The 21,114-nt window shown below is 38.7% G+C and overlaps 1 protein-coding gene across 1 annotated transcript; it reads left to right on the forward strand.

The window, feature by feature from the left end:
- The first annotated feature begins 434 nt into the window (after positions 1-434).
- On the forward strand, positions 435-20,202 carry LOC107670272 (E3 ubiquitin-protein ligase RNF19B-like). Its single transcript, XM_016462818.1, has 9 exons — positions 435-695; positions 8,780-9,982; positions 14,386-14,585; positions 15,925-16,069; positions 16,309-16,551; positions 16,952-17,097; positions 17,191-17,380; positions 17,503-17,637; positions 18,333-20,202. The coding sequence occupies exons 2-9, from the start codon at positions 9,390-9,392 to the stop codon at positions 18,751-18,753; spliced, it is 2,073 nt and encodes a 690-aa protein (XP_016318304.1). The 5' UTR covers positions 435-695; positions 8,780-9,389; the 3' UTR covers positions 18,754-20,202.
- The last annotated feature ends 912 nt before the right edge of the window (positions 20,203-21,114 follow it).

Consider the following 21,114-nt stretch of genomic DNA (forward strand, 5'->3'; position numbering starts at 1 on the left):
GTCTAAAGTGTGGGAACACTAGAATTAAAACTATTTCAATAAAATACATTTTTATATATATAAATCAGTAGTTCTACACCTTTTTGACTCCTACGCTCCCCTTTGTCCAAGAAAATATTTAAAGCCCTTCCTCTGTCTAATAAGTTAATACGTTTCTGTGGTTATAATAATATTGGCCCCCAGTCCCCTGGTTGAGAACCACTGTTTTACATGACCTTATTTAAATTATTTCCCGTGTTTGTCACTGAACCGTAGTTATACTAATACAAAAATGTTTTGAATATGCATTCGAAGGACGTGTGTTATTAAACAATCAAAACTCTGTTCCTGGCAATGACAATGAGACGCGCGTTCATTGCCGTTTCGAGGTGACGTCAGTGGGCGGGGTTTGCGTCTCGGAAACGAGTGGCGTCACACGCAGGGGCTTTCCTCGGTGACGTGATGGAAAAGAGAATCAAGCTGCGGACATAATCTGAGCAATATCGCGTACAGGGCAGGGGGAAAAGGGCTGACATCTTCCCCTTGGACTGATTCTCGGGGAATGTAGTAGCGGATGCCTCTAGGGTGAGATTTGTCAGATTTACAGGACAGCTGGTTGAATGTACCTGGTGTATAATAGCACCGAAGCTCACTGCGTTCCGCCCTATTCTGCTTCACTTGCTCTCAGTAACGCTACTATCTGATCCATCTGTACGGTAAGTGCCCAACAGACCTGTCGTCATGGTTACGCTTTAGTCTTATAAGGGTCTGTGGTTTTAAAATACAATAGGGTTGTCAAAGTGTTCTGATATTAGTAAACATCCCAGTTAGGTGGCAGGCCACCTGGACCTAATCAACATTGGTTTGTTTTACTGTAGACCGTTCTTTAAGCGCAGTAACGTTCTTTAATAAGGGCAGCAAATAAACTAGATATTTTGTACACACTGCTGATTTAGTTATGTTTCAGTAGTCACGCTACTACTACGCTACACTAGGCAAGACACAGTTTAGTGTATGTATGTGTATGTATAACGTTATGTGTGTGTGTACACGTATAATATTTATGTCCATGAGTTTCAGCAGTTACGCTTCTATCTATCTATCTGTCATGTAAATGAGCTATTTTATACATTGCTAATTTAGTTATGTTTTAGTAGTTAAGCTTTTATTTAAATGAAACGATTTAGGGACAACATTTAGTATATCTTATATGTTTCAGAGGTTAAGCTTGAACTAGGCAGGGCACAAACCAGCTAATATTTAAATGACATTAATTTATTATTTTTAATTCCCTCGGCAGCTTTCAATTTAGACATGTGGACATCTAGTCACCTCTTACATGTGCACATAACACGTCCGTTTTTATGAATTGAGATTCTTGTCCTTCCTGGACTGCTTTGTTGACTCTGGCTGAGGCCTGGTCTGCCTTTGTGGTGTTGCTTCCTCAATAACACCTTTCTAAATATAGAGTGTCCTGGTTCATCATGAAATTTACAGTATTTCATGAATTCGTTGTAACTGTGTATGTTTTAGACATTTTGGCAACGCTTCTAGAGTAAGCAAGGAATGCACAGAATGACTTTGGTTTCATTTCTTCTTTTGTGTCAGCAAGCATACGGTTAATTCCAGTCTTGTCTTGTTTTTTTTCTGGGCTATCCAATTTACCGTAAACCAGCATGTGACTGTTAAGAACTGATAAAATCATGAAGTTTGGTTTCACAGGAAGCCGTGGCTGTTTTTCTTTTGTACCAGCCTCATTTACAATAGTAGGTGAGTGTGAATGTGGCATACTGGTGTTAGTCATGTTTTGAGACGTGATATGAGATTTTGACTTCTGTGAGGATACGATAAAGGATGAGGTTAGCTGGAGAACAGACAGCCTGGTTCTTAGCAAGAATGGGACATGGATCAACTCAACCACCTGCTCTGCACAGATATTCACACAGACTCACAGATTAAAGAGATTTCTTTAAGTATCACAACTCATCTAATGGGTTAGTTAGACCGTCTGCCAGTACTTCCTGCCCTCCCCGTCACAATGGAGAGGTTAAACTGCATACGTGTGCTCAAAACTTGACAGAATACTGACAGTTCTGTCTAACTAAATCTTCTGTGTATGGATTAGTTTACCCCTACACCACAAAAATCTGTCATAATTACACTATTTACAATCTAATCAGTCTAAAACCAGTGTTATTGTAGTATTATTTACATACTATTATAGTATTTGTTAATATTTTAAATTAGCCTTTTTACATAGTTTAAGTAATTGTAGTGTTTTTGTTTTTAATTAGCTTTAATTTTGTATTTTAGTTTAGTAATTTTAGTGTTTCAACTTAAATATATTTATTTCAGTTAGTTTCCAACATTTTTCAATTTTCATCTTTTTAAGAGTGAGCTTTTCATCTAATAATTATATTTTATATAATTTCAGCTTTTTCAACTAACAAATATGTTTGTTTTTTTAATAGTTTTACACTTCATTATTAATCATAACACTGTTCTAAACCTGTATGAGTTTCCATCTTCTGTGGGACAGAAAAGGAGATATTTTGAAGAATGTGCTGATGACTATTTTTAATGTAGTGATGTGCCATTTGTGAATCCTTTTTTTTTTTTTTTTAGATTCTTGAGATTATCAGAGTTAAGTGTGGTTCTTACACAAACCTGTCATATGTTTTCAGAAGACAAGAAATAAATATAGCTTACAAGCCATTTGAACTAGGCAACTTTTAAAATACTTTTGAGACATTTCCTCTTTTCTTTGTCCCACAAAAGAAAGAAAATCAAATAGGTTTGGAACTTGAGGATGAGTAAATAATGACAATTCTGTTAACTGAAATCAACAACGTTCTGAAGCTACTTTGTGTAATATGATAAAGATGCAGACGGAAAACAAGACAGCAGGACACCTGCAGGCTTTGCTAAGAACAATAAGCCTCAGTGGAGCTTCAGATGTGACTCAAATGGTTATGTAATGGCTAGAGATCCAGTAGCCCACCTGTACACCAACTGGTCCATGTGACTGGTGTGTGTGTCTGTGTGTGTGTGTGTGTGTGTGTGTGTGTGTGTGTGTGTGTGTGTGAGATAGAAACAGAGAGCCTTTTGTTGTTGTTTTTTCCATTTATTGATTTTATTTCACATATTCTCACAATGTGTGTGTGTGTGTGTGTGTGAGATAGAGACAGACAGAGCCGTGGTCTAGGGCTGTAGGATGATACAAAAGTGCTAAAGTGTGGTTTCAGGGTCTGTCCCGGCGGAAGAGCTGAGGCAGTGTCAGTCTCGCTCTGTCTTATCTCTCACGGTAATGAGTTTGTCTAGATGGGTTGTGCAGCAAGGGCTGGCGGGAGGCCAAGCTATGCACAATTATTTTCTGTTTTTCTTCTTTCAATGCTCTGTCGATTGTTTCATTATATTTAGCTTATTATTCTGCGTTTGTGTGAATTGTGTTGTGTCCTCATTCTGTGCTGTGTTCTCATAATAGCCCAAGAGTTTGCAAACCTATGCTGATTTGTAGCCTGCATGGTTCATTTGTGGTTTCTGTTAATAATTAATCTTCGGAATGCCTCTGTGACATGTTGATAAATGGTCTGGAAAAAACACGATTTGTTCTGAAACAAAACTTTACAATAAGCAATTATGAAACAAATTTTCCAGTTCCTTATAAGGGATCTCACTTACAGTAAGTGTCTGTAGTAAGGATCTGCTTTCATTATGACTTCATCAGAAGTTGTTTCCCATTTGACACAGGCATTACATAACATCTCTAAATGGCTCGAGTTGTCTCATTTAACTCTTAATGTTAAAAAAAAAACAGTTTCCATGTGCTTCTCCATACGAAATAGGCCTGCAAGGGATGTATTTGAGGTGCGGATTAAAAATGAAGTAATTGAAGCAGTGAATGAAATCAAGTATCTTGGGATTATTCTAGATAAGAATTTAAAATTTGATAGTCACATTGAGTACATCTGTAAGAAGGTCAAACCAAACCTAAATTGTTTTCGTGTGATGTGAAGGGACTTGTCATGTCAAACTGCAAAATTATACATGCATGCAATGATATTTTCAAATTTATCATATTGTGTCACATCATGGTCACAAGTCTCTCCAAATAAATTAAAGCCTATTATTTCAATATACAAACAGGCAATAAAAGTTATGGACCAGAAACCCATGAGATGGCATCATTGTGATGTTTTAAGAAAGCATAACCTTCTTAGCTTCGATAGTTTCGTTGATTTTAATTATCTCAAATTGTTTTTTAAATGTCTAAAGCTCCATACGAAATAGGCCTGCAAGGGATGTATTTGAGGTGCGGATTAAAAATGAAGTAATTGAAGCAGTGAATGAAATCAAGTATCTTGGGATTATTCTAGATAAGAATTTAAAATTTGATAGTCACATTGAGTACATCTGTAAGAAGGTCAAACCAAACCTAAATTGTTTTCGTGTTATTAGAAGGGACTTGTCAGGTCAAACTGCAAAATTATACATGCATGCAATGATATTTTCACATTTATCATATTGTGTCACATCATGGTCACAAGTCTCTCCAAATAAATTAAAGCCTATTATTTCAATATACAAACAGGCAATAAAAGTTATGGACCAGAAACCCATGAGATGGCATCATTGTGATGTTTTAAGAAAGCATAACCTTCTTAGCTTCGATAGTTTCGTTGATTTTAATTATCTCATATTGGTTTTTAAATGTCTAAAGAATCATGTTTCACCAGTTTTCTGAATTGGTCAGTAGGCGTCAGAACTCTCATAGGGCAAACACACGAGCCACTATTAGTGGTGACTGTCTTGTTCCAAAGTATAAGACCTCTTTTGGCCAATCTGCTTTCTCTGCAAAGGGGCCAAAACTCTGGAATGCTTTACCTACTAATTTAAAACTAGAGACCAATGGTAATGCTTTTAACAGAGGACTTAAACAATGGTTAAAAACCAAACAACAGTGCTCACATGAATAGTTCTTCATACCAAATTATTATTGCGATATTGTCTTATTATGTTGTCTTTGCTTTATAGCTTATGTATGTAAATAATTTTGAATGTATTGTTCCTTCTTTTTTTTGTTTTTGTTTTTTTTGCAATTTTATGGTATATTTTTTCTTTTTCCCTTTTTCTTTATTAGTATCGTTATTATTACTTTTATTGTTAACATTGTTATTATTATTTACTATTATTAGCATTGTTATTGGTTTTATTTTATTAATAAAAAATGTTTTGGCTTTCTGAAAAGCCTCCCGTGGACTGGTGTTGAAAATTAGCATGTGTGCTAAAACACTTAAGCAAGTGCATATGGTTTGTCCAATGTAACTGTGATGTCCATGTTAAATAAAATTTTTATAATGATAATAATAAACTTTTCCTATTACACTGAACCCAGCCCCCCAAAACCGTTCTTTAAAAGTAACGAAACATCGCCCCCTTCTGGCTATCAAGGGTCATGCATACTAAACAAGCCATTAAAAAAAAAATCAACAGATTTAAATTTCGGACGGAAATCAAATTACTGACTGACCCCTGTACATGCTGAAATTACCCTACGTCCCTGTGTAAAATAATGATCGTCAGAAATGTCACTGCACTCCTTTAATTCTGCAGTGATTTATTCCTACTGTGATGTCCATGTTAAATAAAAATGTAATAATAATAATAATTTTCAATATAGCTAATATGGAAAAAAAAATGTAAAAAGTATAAAATAAAACAAAAATAAATAATTCACTGTGGTACATTTCCCAGTATTACATGCTAAATACCATAATTAAATTATTATTAAGAGTCTACAATTGTAATAGCAAGGTAATAAAGCCAGTATATATAGTAAATAACTTATTTTGTCAATACAAACAAATTATATAATTTAATAAGCATTTTGATTATTAGTAGTATAACATTCATATTAAATTTGATTATGACTATTAGTGATGAGTATTTTATATATAATTTTATATTATAATATATTATTTATCCCCTGTTGTAAATAAAAATGTGAGAACATGTTCTTCACACCTATGAACCACAAAACAAACCAAAAAAATGCCAGACCGATATAGAATTTCCCCTTTCTCCATGATCAACATCTCTTTGATGTTTTCTCTCTTGTGTGTGTTTTATACTTTGCATCTAGTTACAAACTCTGGCTGTAGTGATAAAACCTAAAGCAAACTCGCGGTAACCAGGATCCATCCTTCATCAAACAAGGCCTGGGAGCTTATGCTGTGGATTGTTCCAACTGTTTTCAAAGTTTTTAAATAAACTCTTTCCTAAATGGAAAAAGCAGGCTGCTAGTTTCCAGCTGCAGCACTGTAAGCGGAAAACAGCTTCTTGTGAATCGACATGTCATTCACAGCTGATAAATAATAGAGCAACTTCTGTTGTACAACAATGCAGCCACGCCCATTACACACACACACACATACAGTGGGTTCTGCTTTGTAAACTTGCGCTCTGGTGCCGAGATGTAACACAGATTTTCCAGAAACTGCTTTTGTTGTGCACCCGCTAGCATCCCTCACACACACACTAAACCTCAGAGAGCACAGATGGTAATTGTGTCATCGGTTGCATTAGCAGAGGCTGCTGAAGTGGAATGGAGGGCTATTACCAACCATCTATATATATATATAGAGAGAGAGAGAGAGAGAGGAGAGACTCTTTTTCATTTAACCTGCTATGATTCAACACCACCTTTTCAGTCTGCCTGTTTAGAATAGGCAGATCAGCTGAGATCGTATGGAATTTTCCTGTTTCTGTCGACTAGACTTTTGCATTTTTAATGCGTCTACTACCTCTCAGTCATGTACAGTATAGAGCACGTAGTGCTTGATGATTGTTGCATCCTCTTGTCATAATGGGTCAAGATATCAGGACACAGTGGCTGTGAGCAATGCGAAAGCACTCTGTGGAAAAGTGGGTCATACTGACTGCTGTCACTGCGTACCTTGCAGATCCATGAACAGCAGCAGAAAACAGGCTGCTTTAGTTTACTGGGCTTTATGCTGTTACTCTCTTGGTCAAATGCAGTGCTAACTAGCCATTTATGTGGGAAAATGCAGCTATAATGTTTTTTTTAAAACATGTACCATGTTAATACTGTTTTTGGACATACTAGATTATAGTAATACCGTGTTTAAAAAACAAACAAAAAAAACTTATCATAAGCACCATTGCATATGAATGTGTTAATACTATCATTGTTCATTATTATAGGTGCATTCGTGATTATCATGATTGTGAGATTCCGTCTTTCTGTTCTCGTAGAATTTGTAATTACACTTTGTACTGAATTTTCTGAAAGCTCTGTCTTGAACCACCTGACACTACATCATACAGAAACACTCAAGATGGCTGTGGCTTCAAATGTAGTGAAGTGGATAATGATTTCATTATATTTTTGTTTTAATAATGCAAGATTATTCGAATACATGTATAGCTAGTTGGATAACTAATGTCTAATGTCCTGCTAAATAAACTTTAGTTTACTTTATTAATAAGGCATGTACATAATTGTTACTGTTACTTGTGGTTTTGATGAGTTGTTGTCTAGGAATTACAGTAATTACAATGCAACTGCAGGGGTCTGTGGTATAGTCATAATGTTGCTTACTTGTCTATTAAATTATGCGAAAATTCTTTTAAAAATTCACCCATAAAGTGACTTGAATACACCTTTGTTATGGGACATAAAGTGTAAAAAAAAAAAAAAAGTCAGGTTCATTCATACAACTATCCTGATATCATAATGAAGACAAAAGAATGAAGTTCTTGAAAAGTAAACCATCCTATTTTATTATTATTATTTTATACATATATATGTTCAAACAAACAAAAAAAAAACTGCTTCACTGAATAATAAATAGTTGGTTTAATAAAATGTTTTTTTTTTTTTTATTCCTCCTTTATCATTGACACACTTAATTGTCATTGATCCATTAACAAACTTAACAATCTACTATGTTTTCATAACACTAATAAAACAAATAATATATATAAGTGGACTCACTGTCAACTTAACACTAGCATGGTGGTCTCTTTCCCTTCCCCCTCGCAAAAGTAAACAGATTTGTGCTACTCAGGCATTAGTCCAAGGGTCATCAGAGCAGAAAACCAGGCCACATCAGTTTTAGATGAGTTTGTGTAGCTGTAGTATGTGTTTTTATTGAGTAGGAATAGCCTATGTACCAGAGAGATTGACAGATTACACTGGCCTACAAAACCATTTCCTCCGCTTCAGTATGGAATTTGCGTACAGCATGGATGTTGCTCTCAGATAAAAATAAATGAATAAAGTCCAGTGGAGGCATGCACTCATGCGTTTTATGATGTATGGTGTTAATATCTGCCGGGTGTGTATATGTGTTCATAAGGGCCAGAGTCACTGTGAGGGTCCTTGTTTGCTGTGTTCACAGTGGGAATCTCCATGGCAACTGCACTAGCAGCGCAGTGTGAAGGGGAGAGGGAGCGCTTGAGTGTGGATGAGAGGGTGTCAAAGAAAATGAGAGAAGTAAAATCTAACACAAGATGTAAGGACAGAAAATGGGATAAGAGAGATCCATTTTTAACAAGTTAAAGTTACAGAATCAATTACTTCTCGTTTTTAAACGGCTGGTAATTGGTTTAAGTCTGGCAGTCACTTTGTGAGTCGGATGCAATGAAGCGTTAACTGTGAAATGAAAAGAGATTGAGAATAAAAGAAGGGAGGAGTGTGTGTGTACGTGAGCATGCTCCTCCTGCAGGCTGTCTGTGCGCTGTGCTAACTTCCTGTGTTATTTCTCTTCCTTAACAGACCAGCCGATTCAGAAGAGAGAGAACAGCAAACTGGAGCACACACATCTCGGCTCTGCGAGCAAGAGAATTTAGCGGAGCCAAAAGAGGACGAGCCCTCAGAAAGGATTACGTTATCTTGAGCCAGATTCATTTTTTACTAACAACTTGAACTTCCTAGTTGTCTTTAAACGCCCTATTTTTAATTGACAGTATCTGTCAGTTTTGTAGTTCGTAACACATTTGGGGTGCAACAATTTTCTTTGTTTCCTTTTCTTTTTCTATTTACGAGAAGATTGTTGGAGTGAAAGGACTTTTTTCCCCCATCCTTTTCCCTTTTGGCTCAATTAGTCTAGTTATCTTTCCGTTTATTGTTTAAACACGAATCCTTGTTGTAGTTATGACTTCATAAATGGAATGTTCCTAACGGTAAACTAACTGGAATTTGTTGAGACCTTGACAAACATTCTTTTGTGTATCGGGAGTGTCCGTGTCCTTGAGGTTTGGAGCTTCGTTGAAATCATTCCGTGGAAGGAACTGAGAAGCTTCACACAAACCTCACCTCTAACCCAAACTCGCTGACCTCTCGTAAGGACTCAAGTGGGAGAACATTACACGATAGTTCTTGGGAAATGGGATCCGAAAAGGACTCTGAATCACCCCACTCCTCTGTTAGCGGCATTCCCAATCCGAAATGCCGAGGGCCGGGCAAGAAGCAAGGCAGGATCTCTTTTCATAGTCTCTTCCATGGCAAACGCGGATCCAGGGTGAACAAGGCTAATGTGGGAACTCCTCTTGCGCAACAGCTGCACCAACAGCTCCAGCAGCAGCAGCTTCTCCAGCCCCCCACGCCCACTAATGTTTCATCAGACCCCTCAACGGCAGACCCGGCTGAACCCTTGTCCACTAGCCAGGCCTCTCTGGGAGGTCAAGAACTCTTAGAGTGTCCCCTGTGCCTGGTGCGTCAACCTGCGGAGCAGCTTCCCGAGCTCCAGGGATGCAGCCATCGGTCTTGCCTGTGCTGTCTACGGCAGTACTTGCGTATCGAGATCACCGAGAGCCGCGTGCAGCTCAGCTGTCCAGAGTGCGCCGAACGACTTGCCCCAAGGCAGGTGGCCCTCATCCTGGATGATCTCAGCCTGATGGAGAAGTATGAAGAGTTTCTGCTGCGCCGCTGTCTGGCATCGGACCCTGATTGCCGATGGTGTCCAGCTCCCGACTGTGGGTAAGACTGGTTTGGATGTTAGGGATTTATAAAATATACACAATTACCTGTTTGTTTTCAATTAGAAATGTTGCTGTATATACAAGCTTCATGGCCAAAAGGTTGCGGACCTTCTAATTCTAATGTGTCACTACAACATCCAGTGACGTTATAGGGAATTGTGGGATGTGGCAACAGTTTGGGAAGGAACTTCTGTTCCAGTATTAAGCTCCCCTGTGCACATAATGAGGTCATTATGCAAATGATTTACTGAGTAAATGATGTGGAAGAACTTGACTAGCCTAAAGCCCAGATCTGAACCCCAGTGATATTTTTTGAGCAATTAAAGGACCTTGATCATATTCAAAATGTCTGTTTATGACATTGCATTGCAGAAAGAAGTCTGGAAATAACATTCCCTCATGTCACAAGTCTCATTTCCTAATATGTTCTCTGCCACATAATATCAGATATGACTGCTGACCTATTCTCTTCCTGATATCTGAGGTGACCTCACTATGAATCTTCCCTTTACTTTTAACATTTAGGTGTTATCCTGTGTTGTAGTCAGTGGAGGACATGGTCATAGGTGAAATAGGGCGGCAAAATTTGGCATGAAGTGCTGCCCTGCCTACAGCTGTCACACTCCATTTCTTTCATTTCAATGTTTTGGTTTCAGTGAATCACAAAATGAAATGCAACCTAATCTGCTACTGAAATTGATAAGCATCTACTGATAATCAGATGGTATTTTAAATAGTGATGCATCAAAAATTCACCAACCCAAAATATTAGGCCAAAACTGTGAAAAAAAATGGCCAAAAAAGTTTTGGAGGGCCAAAATCATTGACAGAAACTCCTAAATGAGGTACAGCAGTGTAAGCAGTGTGGACACACTGCACTGTTACAAAAAATAATGTATCCCCTGAGAACACCGTCGACACCGTAAACAGCATCCTGAGGTCAGTTACTCAATTATGCAATTTAATTACCGAAACCTTATTTTAATTTCGGTTTCAGTTTTTGTCTAAGTGAAAACTTGAATTTTAGTTCTTCAAATTTGTGCTCTCTGGCACTGAAAGCAAGAGACACACCACTGAGCCACATCAGCTCATGTTTTGAGACTGGACTGTGCCCTCCTTAAGACCTAGAAATCCTAGAATCACCCCAGACGTAAGCGTCCATCGGCCAATGAGAATTTCAGAGTCGGCTCCAGCTTTAGGAAAACCAATTTGCTGTATTCTCTCTTGGTTTCAGCCTAACACAGCTCTTCCCACACCCTCAACACAGAGCTTACGCATTCATATCCGTCAAACACTCTCTACTGTGTAGGCATCCTAAAATTGCCCAAGCGTTCGTTGAGAGATTTCTAGTTTCTTGCCCAACATGCTCTCGTGTCTGAATGGGAGCAAATCCAGCTATGTTCCAACATCTATCTGAAAACCTTCCCAAGAGACTAGAAGCTGTTAAGAATAACCAGCTCTTTATTAAAGCCAATGGTTTCGAAACTAAAATCTCAACAAGGGCGTGGTATTTGGGCATCCACAAACCAAATAGTGTATTAAATGCATGTATTTCAGATCTTTGTCAGATTCAATAGAAGTAAGTGGACGTATTGAACAGTTTCTGTTTGTTCTGTGTGCTTTGACAAGTGTAGGAGGCATTTGGACAGTTATAAGGAAAACTTGCATTTGTGTGGGAAGCCTAGTTTAGTTGATGTGTCATTCTGAGAAAGTGTGATTTACTTCAGAGGCCTTTTACAACCTGTCCAAGGTTTGTCAATCATAATGATGCGCCAGTGACCTAATTGAAGGGACATGATTTTGTGATTTTTGCTTCTCTTCTTGTTTGAGTCACTGCCACTTCCTATCAGGCCCACGACTGATGATAAGGGGTTTTCAGATGGACTGGGAATTTTTCAAAAAAGGTCATTAGAGATCACACTATTGGCTAGTTGGTTAGTTAGTTGCATCATATGAGGTTATTAAATGAAAGTGTGACGTTTTCTTTGCTGTAGGACACATTGAGTTTCACCCAGATGGTTCATTTGCCTATTTGTAGACTAACTAGGAATCTCCCACCTTAGACGATAAAAACACACTTTTGATCTCAGAACCACAGAAACAAACCCTGACGGAAAAGCTTCCCCTGTATATTTTGCGTATCAGTTCCAGTCCATGGTGCTGCTTATTACCCATCAGCCCCCCAACCAGCTTTGCTTCAGCTTGATTGAAAGTCCAGAGCTGCCATGGGAGACGGGAACAGCTTGTTTCTCTCTCCCTCAGTGATAAGTTGCTGTGGCAACTGAGATGCGGCACGGAGGTAGAGTTGCTATGGGTAACTGAGGCTGGTATTTGATTAAGACAATCATTGACTACTCACTTGACCGTGTGTGCATGCCACGGTGTCTTTGTGGGCTTCAAATTAGAGTGTTGATTTCATTGTTTTTAATCCTAGTGAGCTCTGAGTGTTCTGGGATACCATAATCATGTGTAATGAGGTGGGTTTCGGCTTGACTCTACATGTAGGGTGTGTGCGCCAGTACGTGCAGGTAATGGGAAGCTCTTTGTATAGGACATTACACTTCTCCATTGCAACTGAGCTGATTAATGAGGTGGCGGCTGGAGGAGGAATGTTTTCTTCAGAACCTGCTTTAACTTCGGCCAACAGGTCAAAACATGCGCTTAAAATTAAAGGGATTGTTTTTGTCACGCACAAGCTAATGTTAGACAGGGAAGTTTGGTAGGTTTTATTTTTATTCGGAGGGAGAAATCTGCTTTTTCTTTCGCTGGGAAAAACCCACCTACCCAGTTGATCTACTGCCAATGTGTTTATTCAGCCATAAAATCATTAAAATGATTCAATGTTAAGGTGTTTTTTTTTTTTAGACTTAAAAATATGTTTGTTAATAATCATTGTGCTTACTGTTCTGAGGTCTGAATTAGAGTTTGGCAGCCAAGAAATTTTCATAGGAAAGTAATAAAATGCTACTGGAATACTAGGAAACTCTCACGGCAGGAACCTACTGACTGGAATAAATCTTTCTTCCCATTTTCCATAATGTAGTAGTGTCTGTACCTGCTAATGTTTTCCTTGACTTTAAAAGGAATTTGACATTACAAAGAATCTGAGTAGGGAACACACTGATATTATGGTGTATGTGATTACTTTGGGGGCCATTTAATTTCAGCCTTAATCCGGATACATTTGAAAATGGTGTTTTTGTTTCAAAGTGCTCTCAGTCCACATTAGCCTTTTTCAAGCGTTTTCCAAAAGTTTCTCATTCACACTGAAACGTCGGAAAACGTTAAATCCGCCTTACTAAACGTGTGAAACCTTCATAAAAGATGGTACAGTTGGAACATAAGTTTCCATGCAATTCTTCTCGCAGGATTTTATTTACGAAAATATCTCATTCACTGACGCGCGTCCAGGTTGCGACATTATATGTTTGATCTAAAATGCAACTGCCCTCATGTTTTGCCACAGGACAGCAATTCTGAGTAAATTTTTTGTCATCTTTGCAGGACTGTAATATGAAGAGTGTACAAAGTAACACATCTTTAGCAACAGTGTGAAAGTGAACAGCACATAACAGGCACAATACCAGTGTTGTGCCCATTGTCAACCCCCTGCCAAATTATTACCCCACTCGTTGAAATTGCTATCTGATTGCCTAATCCTAACCCCAGCCCTAATCCTGTCCCTCCCCCACACCTAACCATAAACCTACCAATACTAGGGGGGTAATAATCTGGCGGGGTCAGAATTCGGCACAACACCGGTATAAACATAGATATCTATTGGTGCAATATGCATCACATGATTAAAAATGCGTCAGTCGTTTTCAAAAGCCTCCGTTTTCACAGTTCACACTATAACGCAAAAACAGCATTTTCAAATTTATCCACTTTGGAGAGCGTTTTCAAAAAGCTCAGCTTTCCTTGACAAAAACGCCAACGGGACGCCAAAACGGAGAGAGAAAAAAATGCGTTTTCAAATGAAAACGTATTAGTGTGGACAAGGCCTTTATAAACGTTATCTGTGGGCATAATCATCAGTATGTCCTTATAGATGGTGTAATTTTTAAAACAAGTCTAAAATGTCTGAGATATTTACATGGTCCACATATTGCTCAGCCACATTTACAGAAAATATGATTTTACAATAATCAATTTTTAGGACATTTTTTTCTTCTTCTGTTTTTAGCACTGTAGACATACCATTGTTTGTGAATATGGTAATCATATAGTGTCATGGCATATATCAGAGTACGATACTATTACCGTCTGATACCATCCCTGTACCATGTACTTCTGTAAGAGTAGATTGCACACAACTAGGTATAATGATATCTCATATTACCTTAATTATAGATTTTCTAGGAGAGTCTGATGACCTGGTTTGCATTGTTCTCCTGCCAGGTTCGCAGTCATTGCCTCTGGGTGTGCCAGCTGCCCCAGACTGGTGTGTCGAAGAGAAGGGTGTGGTGCTGAGTTCTGTTACCACTGCAAGCAAGTTTGGCATCCTAACCAGACCTGTGACTCGGCCCGCCAGCAGAGGGCGCTGTCCTTGAGAACGCACAGTAACCATTCACCCAGCTACACAGCCGAGCAGGGCAACAGTGAGTGTTTAACCAGCAGCCAACCACTCTTTTCTGTCCCATAAACAGAGAGAGACTGTAATATAATTTGGGGTTAGGCTCTTTGTACCTGGGCAAGCAGGTACACATAGCAACGCCCCTGAGAAACTAGGGTGGGTGATATGACCAAAATCTTATATCACGATATGAGTCATTTTATTTCACGGTAATGATTTATTTCATTATTATTTCATTGTCTTTTTGATATAAAAATTTTTGATACTATAGAAATTTCATAATTCTTGTCACCAGTGTCAATATCACAGAATACTAGCCTAAATAAAAAAAATAAAAAAACTCAAGCTTACTGAAGACAAGTAAACTGTCAGCGATTAAATAAGAATAAGAATTTAATTACAAGCAGTAGAACTACAAAAAAAACTACAGTAGAACAAATAAATAAAAAAGGCTACATGCATTGTATAAAGTAATCAAATGTATAAAAACACTGCATATTTTTCATTTTGTAAAGTAAATATATATTACTTCTTATTAAAGTTACAGACTTAATTTAGTCGAGAGCAGTGAGAGATTTTCTCTCTTTTGTTGTTTGATTAACAGGAATGACAGACAGCAGGCATATTAGACTGCTGTCACTTTAAGAGCTTCCCAGATCCAATATACTGTTACACATGTGTTTTGTTTCTCAGCTGTTTGCTTTCACTTACAATCTACTGTGTTTACGAGTATACTTGCAAAGATGGGCATTTTGACACGTAAACTAGAAACCACCCAAATCACTTTAGCAAAAACATAGCAATGCCCTAGAAACCTCTTAGATCCCACTAGAAACCACCCTGATCACACAAGCACATAGCAACAAAACAAATGACTGGATCACGTTTTGCACATACAAGCGGCATTCACATTTTTATTCAGAAAATGTACAATTCTAGTTTATGTTTTGCTGCGGGCAGTAGTATATTAGTCCTTCACTGTTTACTCTGTTAAGTACGTATCGCAAAGTGTTTATCACGTCGGAATTAGTGGATAAAAATAAACTCAAAACTCTAGTGTGCTTTCTGTCTGGTTTATTGTGTTTCAGAGTGCCACTCATATCATTTGATTTGCTGTGTGCTTCCCCCTTGAGCGCTTTCATTTTGTGCACTTCAGTGTTCACTGCAGATTATTGAAGGTTCTCTTTCCCTAAACGACTGTGCTCTCTCCTCCTCCTCCTCCTCAAGTTCTCTCTAGCTTCTCTCCTGAATTCCAGCAGGAGTCTGCTAACGTCTCTTATTCCCTGTCTGGCATCCAGAAAGCGCTTCCTCAGCACACATTGTTTACAGCAATTCTAAATCCCAACCCTCTAATCCCCACTCAGCTGATGACATCAAGCCTTGCCCCCGATGCGGTGCCTACATCATCAAGATGAACGATGGCAGCTGTAATCACATGACCTGTGCTGTCTGTGGCTCGGAGTTCTGCTGGCTCTGTATGAAGGAGATTTCAGACCTGCACTACCTCAGGTACCTTCTGCTACCCATCAGTGGGAATATCTCAAACTACTTGCTCGAATCGAAAAATAATAATATTCTGTGTCTTCTCAGTCCATCAGGTTGTACGTTCTGGGGAAAGAAGCCATGGAGTCGCAAGAAGAAGATTCTGTGGCAGCTGGGCACTTTGATTACCTTCTGCTATCCATCAGTGGGAATATCTCAAACTACTTGCTCGAATCGAAAAATAATAATATTCTGTGTCTTCTCAGTCCATCAGGTTGTACGTTCTGGGGAAAGAAGCCATGGAGTCGCAAGAAGAAGATTCTGTGGCAGCTGGGCACTTTGATTGGTGCACCGGTGGGCATCACTCTAATCGCTGGCATCGCAGTTCCTGCTATGGTTATCGGCCTTCCTGTTTACATTGGACGCAAGGTGCGGAGTGCCAACATCACACCTTTCTCTACAGCGTTACAGTTTAGGTTAATACGGAAACCTTTATCAGCTGCAATCAGGATTGTGAAAAATTAAAATGTATAAGTTTTTAAATTTTTTTTTACTATTCTTGTGAAAGCTGAATTTTCAACAGTCATTACTCCAGTCTTCAGTGTCACATGATCCTTCAGAAATCCGTATGCTGATTTGCTGTTCAATTATTATCAATCATTAATAGTGATCAAATATTAATAATGATTGACATTATCAGTGTTTAAAAAAAATGGAAGTAAGTTCAAAAGAACAGCATTTATTTGGAATAGAAATATTTCTTACTTCAAATTTTGTGGTAGTGTATCACGGTTTCCACAAAAATATTAAGAAGTGCAACTGTTACCAACATTGACAATAATAAGAAATGTTTCTTATAGAGTCCAATTAAGCATATTTACTCATCAACTATCCTCCATATCTCTCCCCTACAGGCATTGGCGTCCCCATCATGTTGGCGTATGTGTATGGTGTTGTGCCTATCTCTCTGTGCCGCGGCGGGGGCTGCGGCGTGAGCCGGGGGAAAGGACGAGGTGTTAGGATAGACTTTGATGAGGATGACGGGCCCATTACAGGTAAAAAATAAAATAAAATAAAGATTGATCAAGTGTATCATCAGAAAATAAAAACTTGGCAGTGCTGATTATTGTATTAAACCATCAATGTAGTTGCTGATGCATGGCGAGCGCTGAAGTCTCCCAGCTTGGGCGAGAGCAGTTTGGAGGGAGGAGCCAGCGGCCTCAGCACCACCTCTCCCAGCGAGGGACTGTCCGTCGCCCCAGGGGGTCTGGGTGACACGCCCCACTTCAACACACTCGCAGGAGGAGCACTTGGTGCAAGGACAGGAAAATACAGCAGGTATGAGGGCATGTGGGATGTCAGCAGAAGGGCATTCCCTCTACTGTATGGTAAATACACAAGAGCTACACTGTAAATATGGGTAATGTTCTTGTTTTCATGGAAACATGTTTATGTTTCAGGCTGGAGGTGCAGGCGACAGAGCTGGGAAAGGAAGGTGCTGGAAGGGAGACGGGCAGCTTGGGAGCGGCCAGTGACTGTGCCAGCACTAGGGGCATGGCAGGATCAATCACTTCCTCTTACACCTTACCTGACCGGTGTGTGAATCACTTACAATAAAAGCAACTGCTTAACGAATAAATGCACAATACCGTTCAAAAGGAATTAGCAAGATTGTATAATGTTTCTGAAAAATGTTTCTTATGCTCACCAGGGCTGCATTTAATTTGAGTAAAACAGTAATATTGTGAAATATTATAACAGTTCTAAATAACTATTTTCTCTTTATTTGAATATATTTTAAAATGTAAAATTATTTTGATGGCAAAGCTGAATTGTCAGCATCATTATTCCATCATTATTATTACTCAGTATTTAAATGTATAATTACACTGTAACAATGACACCTTAAAATAAAGTGTAACCCTTTATTTGAAGGTGTCATTGTTACAGTGTAATTATATATTGAAGTACTGAGTAATATCAGTGTTAAAGGGTTACAGGTAGGATTAGGGTTTGGTTTAGGGTTAGTTGTTGTAATTATGCATCATTTATGGTTCTTACTATAGTAAGTACATGTAATGTATAACAAGGACATTGTAAAATAAGTGTTACCAGTAGCCCATTACTCGTTTTGGCCTTAACATGAAAATAATTATTAGCTTATGTGGATGGGCCAGAATTGGAATATTGGTGCATCCATACAACAAAATATAAAAGTATCGCAACCTTGATTAAAAACTCCTGGAAGTGATGCTTTGTCTCATCTTTTCTATGATCTGTTGTGTTTCAGAGAGGGCACTAACCTTGAGATCCAGGTGGACATTGAAACGAAACCGAGCCATCTGTGTCTAACCACTGAAGAGGATCTGGCTCCGCCCGCTGCCGCCATGGCTCCCGGCTCGGGGGAGGGGCCTCAGGACTGCAGCTCCCACAGGAGCGGGATTATCATGGATTCCCCTCTGGGCCTGTCGCCAGGGATGTCACTCAGGGAGGGTCTCCGAGACATCACCCTCGCTCAGCCGGAAAGCATCCGCAGCGACCTAGAGATGTCCGACACGCAGTCGGACGACATCGCAGAGCTGACGTCTGACGACTGCGACTCGCCCCGCCCCAAGAGCTACCACTCCGCACCCCCGCCGCAGACCACCTGCAGAGCCTTGAACCCCACTGACAGCCTGCACTGTCCCGACAATGTCATTCTGTACGTGTGAAAGAGACTCTCGCCATTGCACAAAGCCAACCGTTTCTGAGCTTTTGACGCTTTACCCATTCATTTGCTGCTTTTTATAATTATTAAAACACCTTAATGGCATCCAGACAGCTCATGGAACTGAACTCATCGCTCTGCTCGCCTGTCCCGTCTGGTTATTACAGGCACGGACAGGTCCTCTACCTCTTCAGAAATTCATACTATTATTCATCGGTTGGTGCGCAAATGCCTTGAGCAAAAAAGCGCTGAATCGGTCTATCGCGACCAGAAGAATTTCCTTAGAAAACAAACAAACAGACAAATAATGTGAAATGTCGCCAAGCACATGAATACGTGAGAGGATTTCGAGTGGTTTGTATATTGATGACACATTACAGTATTGTTTGTATGTTTGTTTTACTCCATTTTTTTAAAATCAACCCGGAAATTGTATGATTTGCTGCATGCTAGTATTGTATTGTTTTGGTCGTGCTGGCCCAGTTTGCACAGATGAACACACACAGTTAAGATTGAGTAAGGTCAGTGTGATGGGAGACTGATCCGAACTTCACTAGCAGACAGTTTGACTTGAATCACTGACTGCCTGCCTTATAGACAGAGCACATGCACTCCGATCCCTTACACTGTCTGTGACTCACTGACAACACTGTTTGTGCCCTCTTGAGCTGAGACGTGAGAGATGGATGTAAGTGTTGATTTCATTGCTGGGTATTAAAATCATATAGTATCAAGGATGGAACTGCCATTCACATGCATGTCTGTTGTTATTAATATTTAATTCGGCCTGTTTTATCTCTTTCTTAAGCACATGGCTTTTGAATCTTTTTGTTTTGCGCAATTGTAGTTTTTCATGTTAATTTTCCCGCTAGCTGGATGGATGGAGAGAGAGATGGGTTGGATGGATGAGCACTCCTGCACTTTATCCCACTATTTATCATTGTTCTACATTGTAGGCTTATATTTATGCACTTCCTTTTTTTCTTTTGGAGCTTCTCTGGGAAACATTTGAATGGTGTAGTCATGATTTTGTTGTTTAATTTTGGGTGTAATTGTTTTGCATTCTTAACATGCTATGCTTGCTGAATCTCATAATTATACTTGGCTGCAGAAAGAGAATCCTCGGTTTTTACATGTAATGATGGCTTAGCTTTGTCTTGTAATCACAAAAAAGGATTTGTGATTGTCGCATCTTTTGCTTTTTTTTTTTTGGTTGTGTGAAGATGCTTTCATGTTTTCAGGTTTATGAGCGGATTGTGAAAACTACTTGATAATTTGAACTCTAAACTGGTTATGGTGAAATGAGTGTTAACTAAATTCAGTTACATAAGCAATATGCTGAAAAGAAGGTGTGTTAAATCTGGCATTGTTTTGTACATCCCCACAAAGAGAACTGCACTGGCTACGAGTGTTTGAATCAACATGAAAATAAACATTTTCTCCTTTGTGGCAAGTTTGACTTATTTATTCAGCTCTTTTATTTGCATATACGCTGATGGACTTCTATAGAACTCCATAATATATAAATACACACTATATTAACATTACTGCATTGTGTACTACTTTATAGTTCAATCTTAAAATCCAAAACGCAACACTAAGAAGACCCTCAGGTTCAGTAAACGTTGAAAGAATGGTTGTAAAATTCATCAGAAAAAACAATATATTACTAAAATCATCTGTAAATATTCGAAGTCAAAGTTATATGCACCTAAGGTATATTGTTATTGTGAAAACCTTAAAACAAACTGAAAATAAAGCTATTAAATTTTTGGTTAACTGGAATAAAAATATAACATCAAAAACTTTAAAAGAAAATTAGAAATGTGTCATGGCAGAAACTTTGATCTATCTATCTGTCTATCTATCTGTCTGTCTGTCTGTCTGTCTGTCTGTCTATCTCTCTATCTCTCAGTCTGTCTGTCTGTCTGACTGTCTGTCTGTCTATCTATCAATCGTCTGTCTGATTGTTTTCTTTTTGTTGTCTGTCTCTATCTATATCTGTCTGTCTGTCTGTCTGTATGTCTCTATCTATCTATCTATATATCTGTCTGTCTGTCTGCCTGTCTGTCTGTCTATCTATATATCTGTCTATCTGTCTGTCTGTCTGTCTATCTCTATATATCTGTCTATCTATCTATATATCTGTCTGTCTGTCTGCCTGTCTGTCTATCTATATATCTGTCTATCTGTCTGTCTGTCTGTCTGTATATCTGTCTGTGTCTGTCTGTCTGTCTGTCTGTCTATCTATATATCTGTCTATCTGTCTATCTATCTAGCTGTCTGTCTGTCTATCTATATGTCTGTCTGTCTGTCTATCTATCTATCTATCTATCTATCTATCTGTCTATCTGCCTATCTATCT

Source organism: Sinocyclocheilus anshuiensis, unplaced genomic scaffold (assembly GCF_001515605.1).
Source record: "Sinocyclocheilus anshuiensis isolate Anshui unplaced genomic scaffold, SAMN03320099.WGS_v1.1 scaffold913, whole genome shotgun sequence".
Classification (NCBI taxonomy): Eukaryota; Metazoa; Chordata; class Actinopteri; order Cypriniformes; family Cyprinidae; genus Sinocyclocheilus; species Sinocyclocheilus anshuiensis.

What these genes read in the sequence shown, in the direction of transcription:
- LOC107670272 (XM_016462818.1), top strand. Translation starts at nt 9,390, where the DNA reads ATGGGATCCGAAAAGGACTCTGAATCACCCCACTCCTCTGTTAGCGGC. An exon ending in CACAGCCGAGCAGGGCAACA is followed by an intron (nt 14,586 to 15,924) that starts GTGAGTGTTTAA and finishes ATCCCCACTCAG; the next exon opens with CTGATGACATCAAGCCTTGC. An exon ending in AGGACAGGAAAATACAGCAG is followed by an intron (nt 17,381 to 17,502) that starts GTATGAGGGCAT and finishes TTTATGTTTCAG; the next exon opens with GCTGGAGGTGCAGGCGACAG.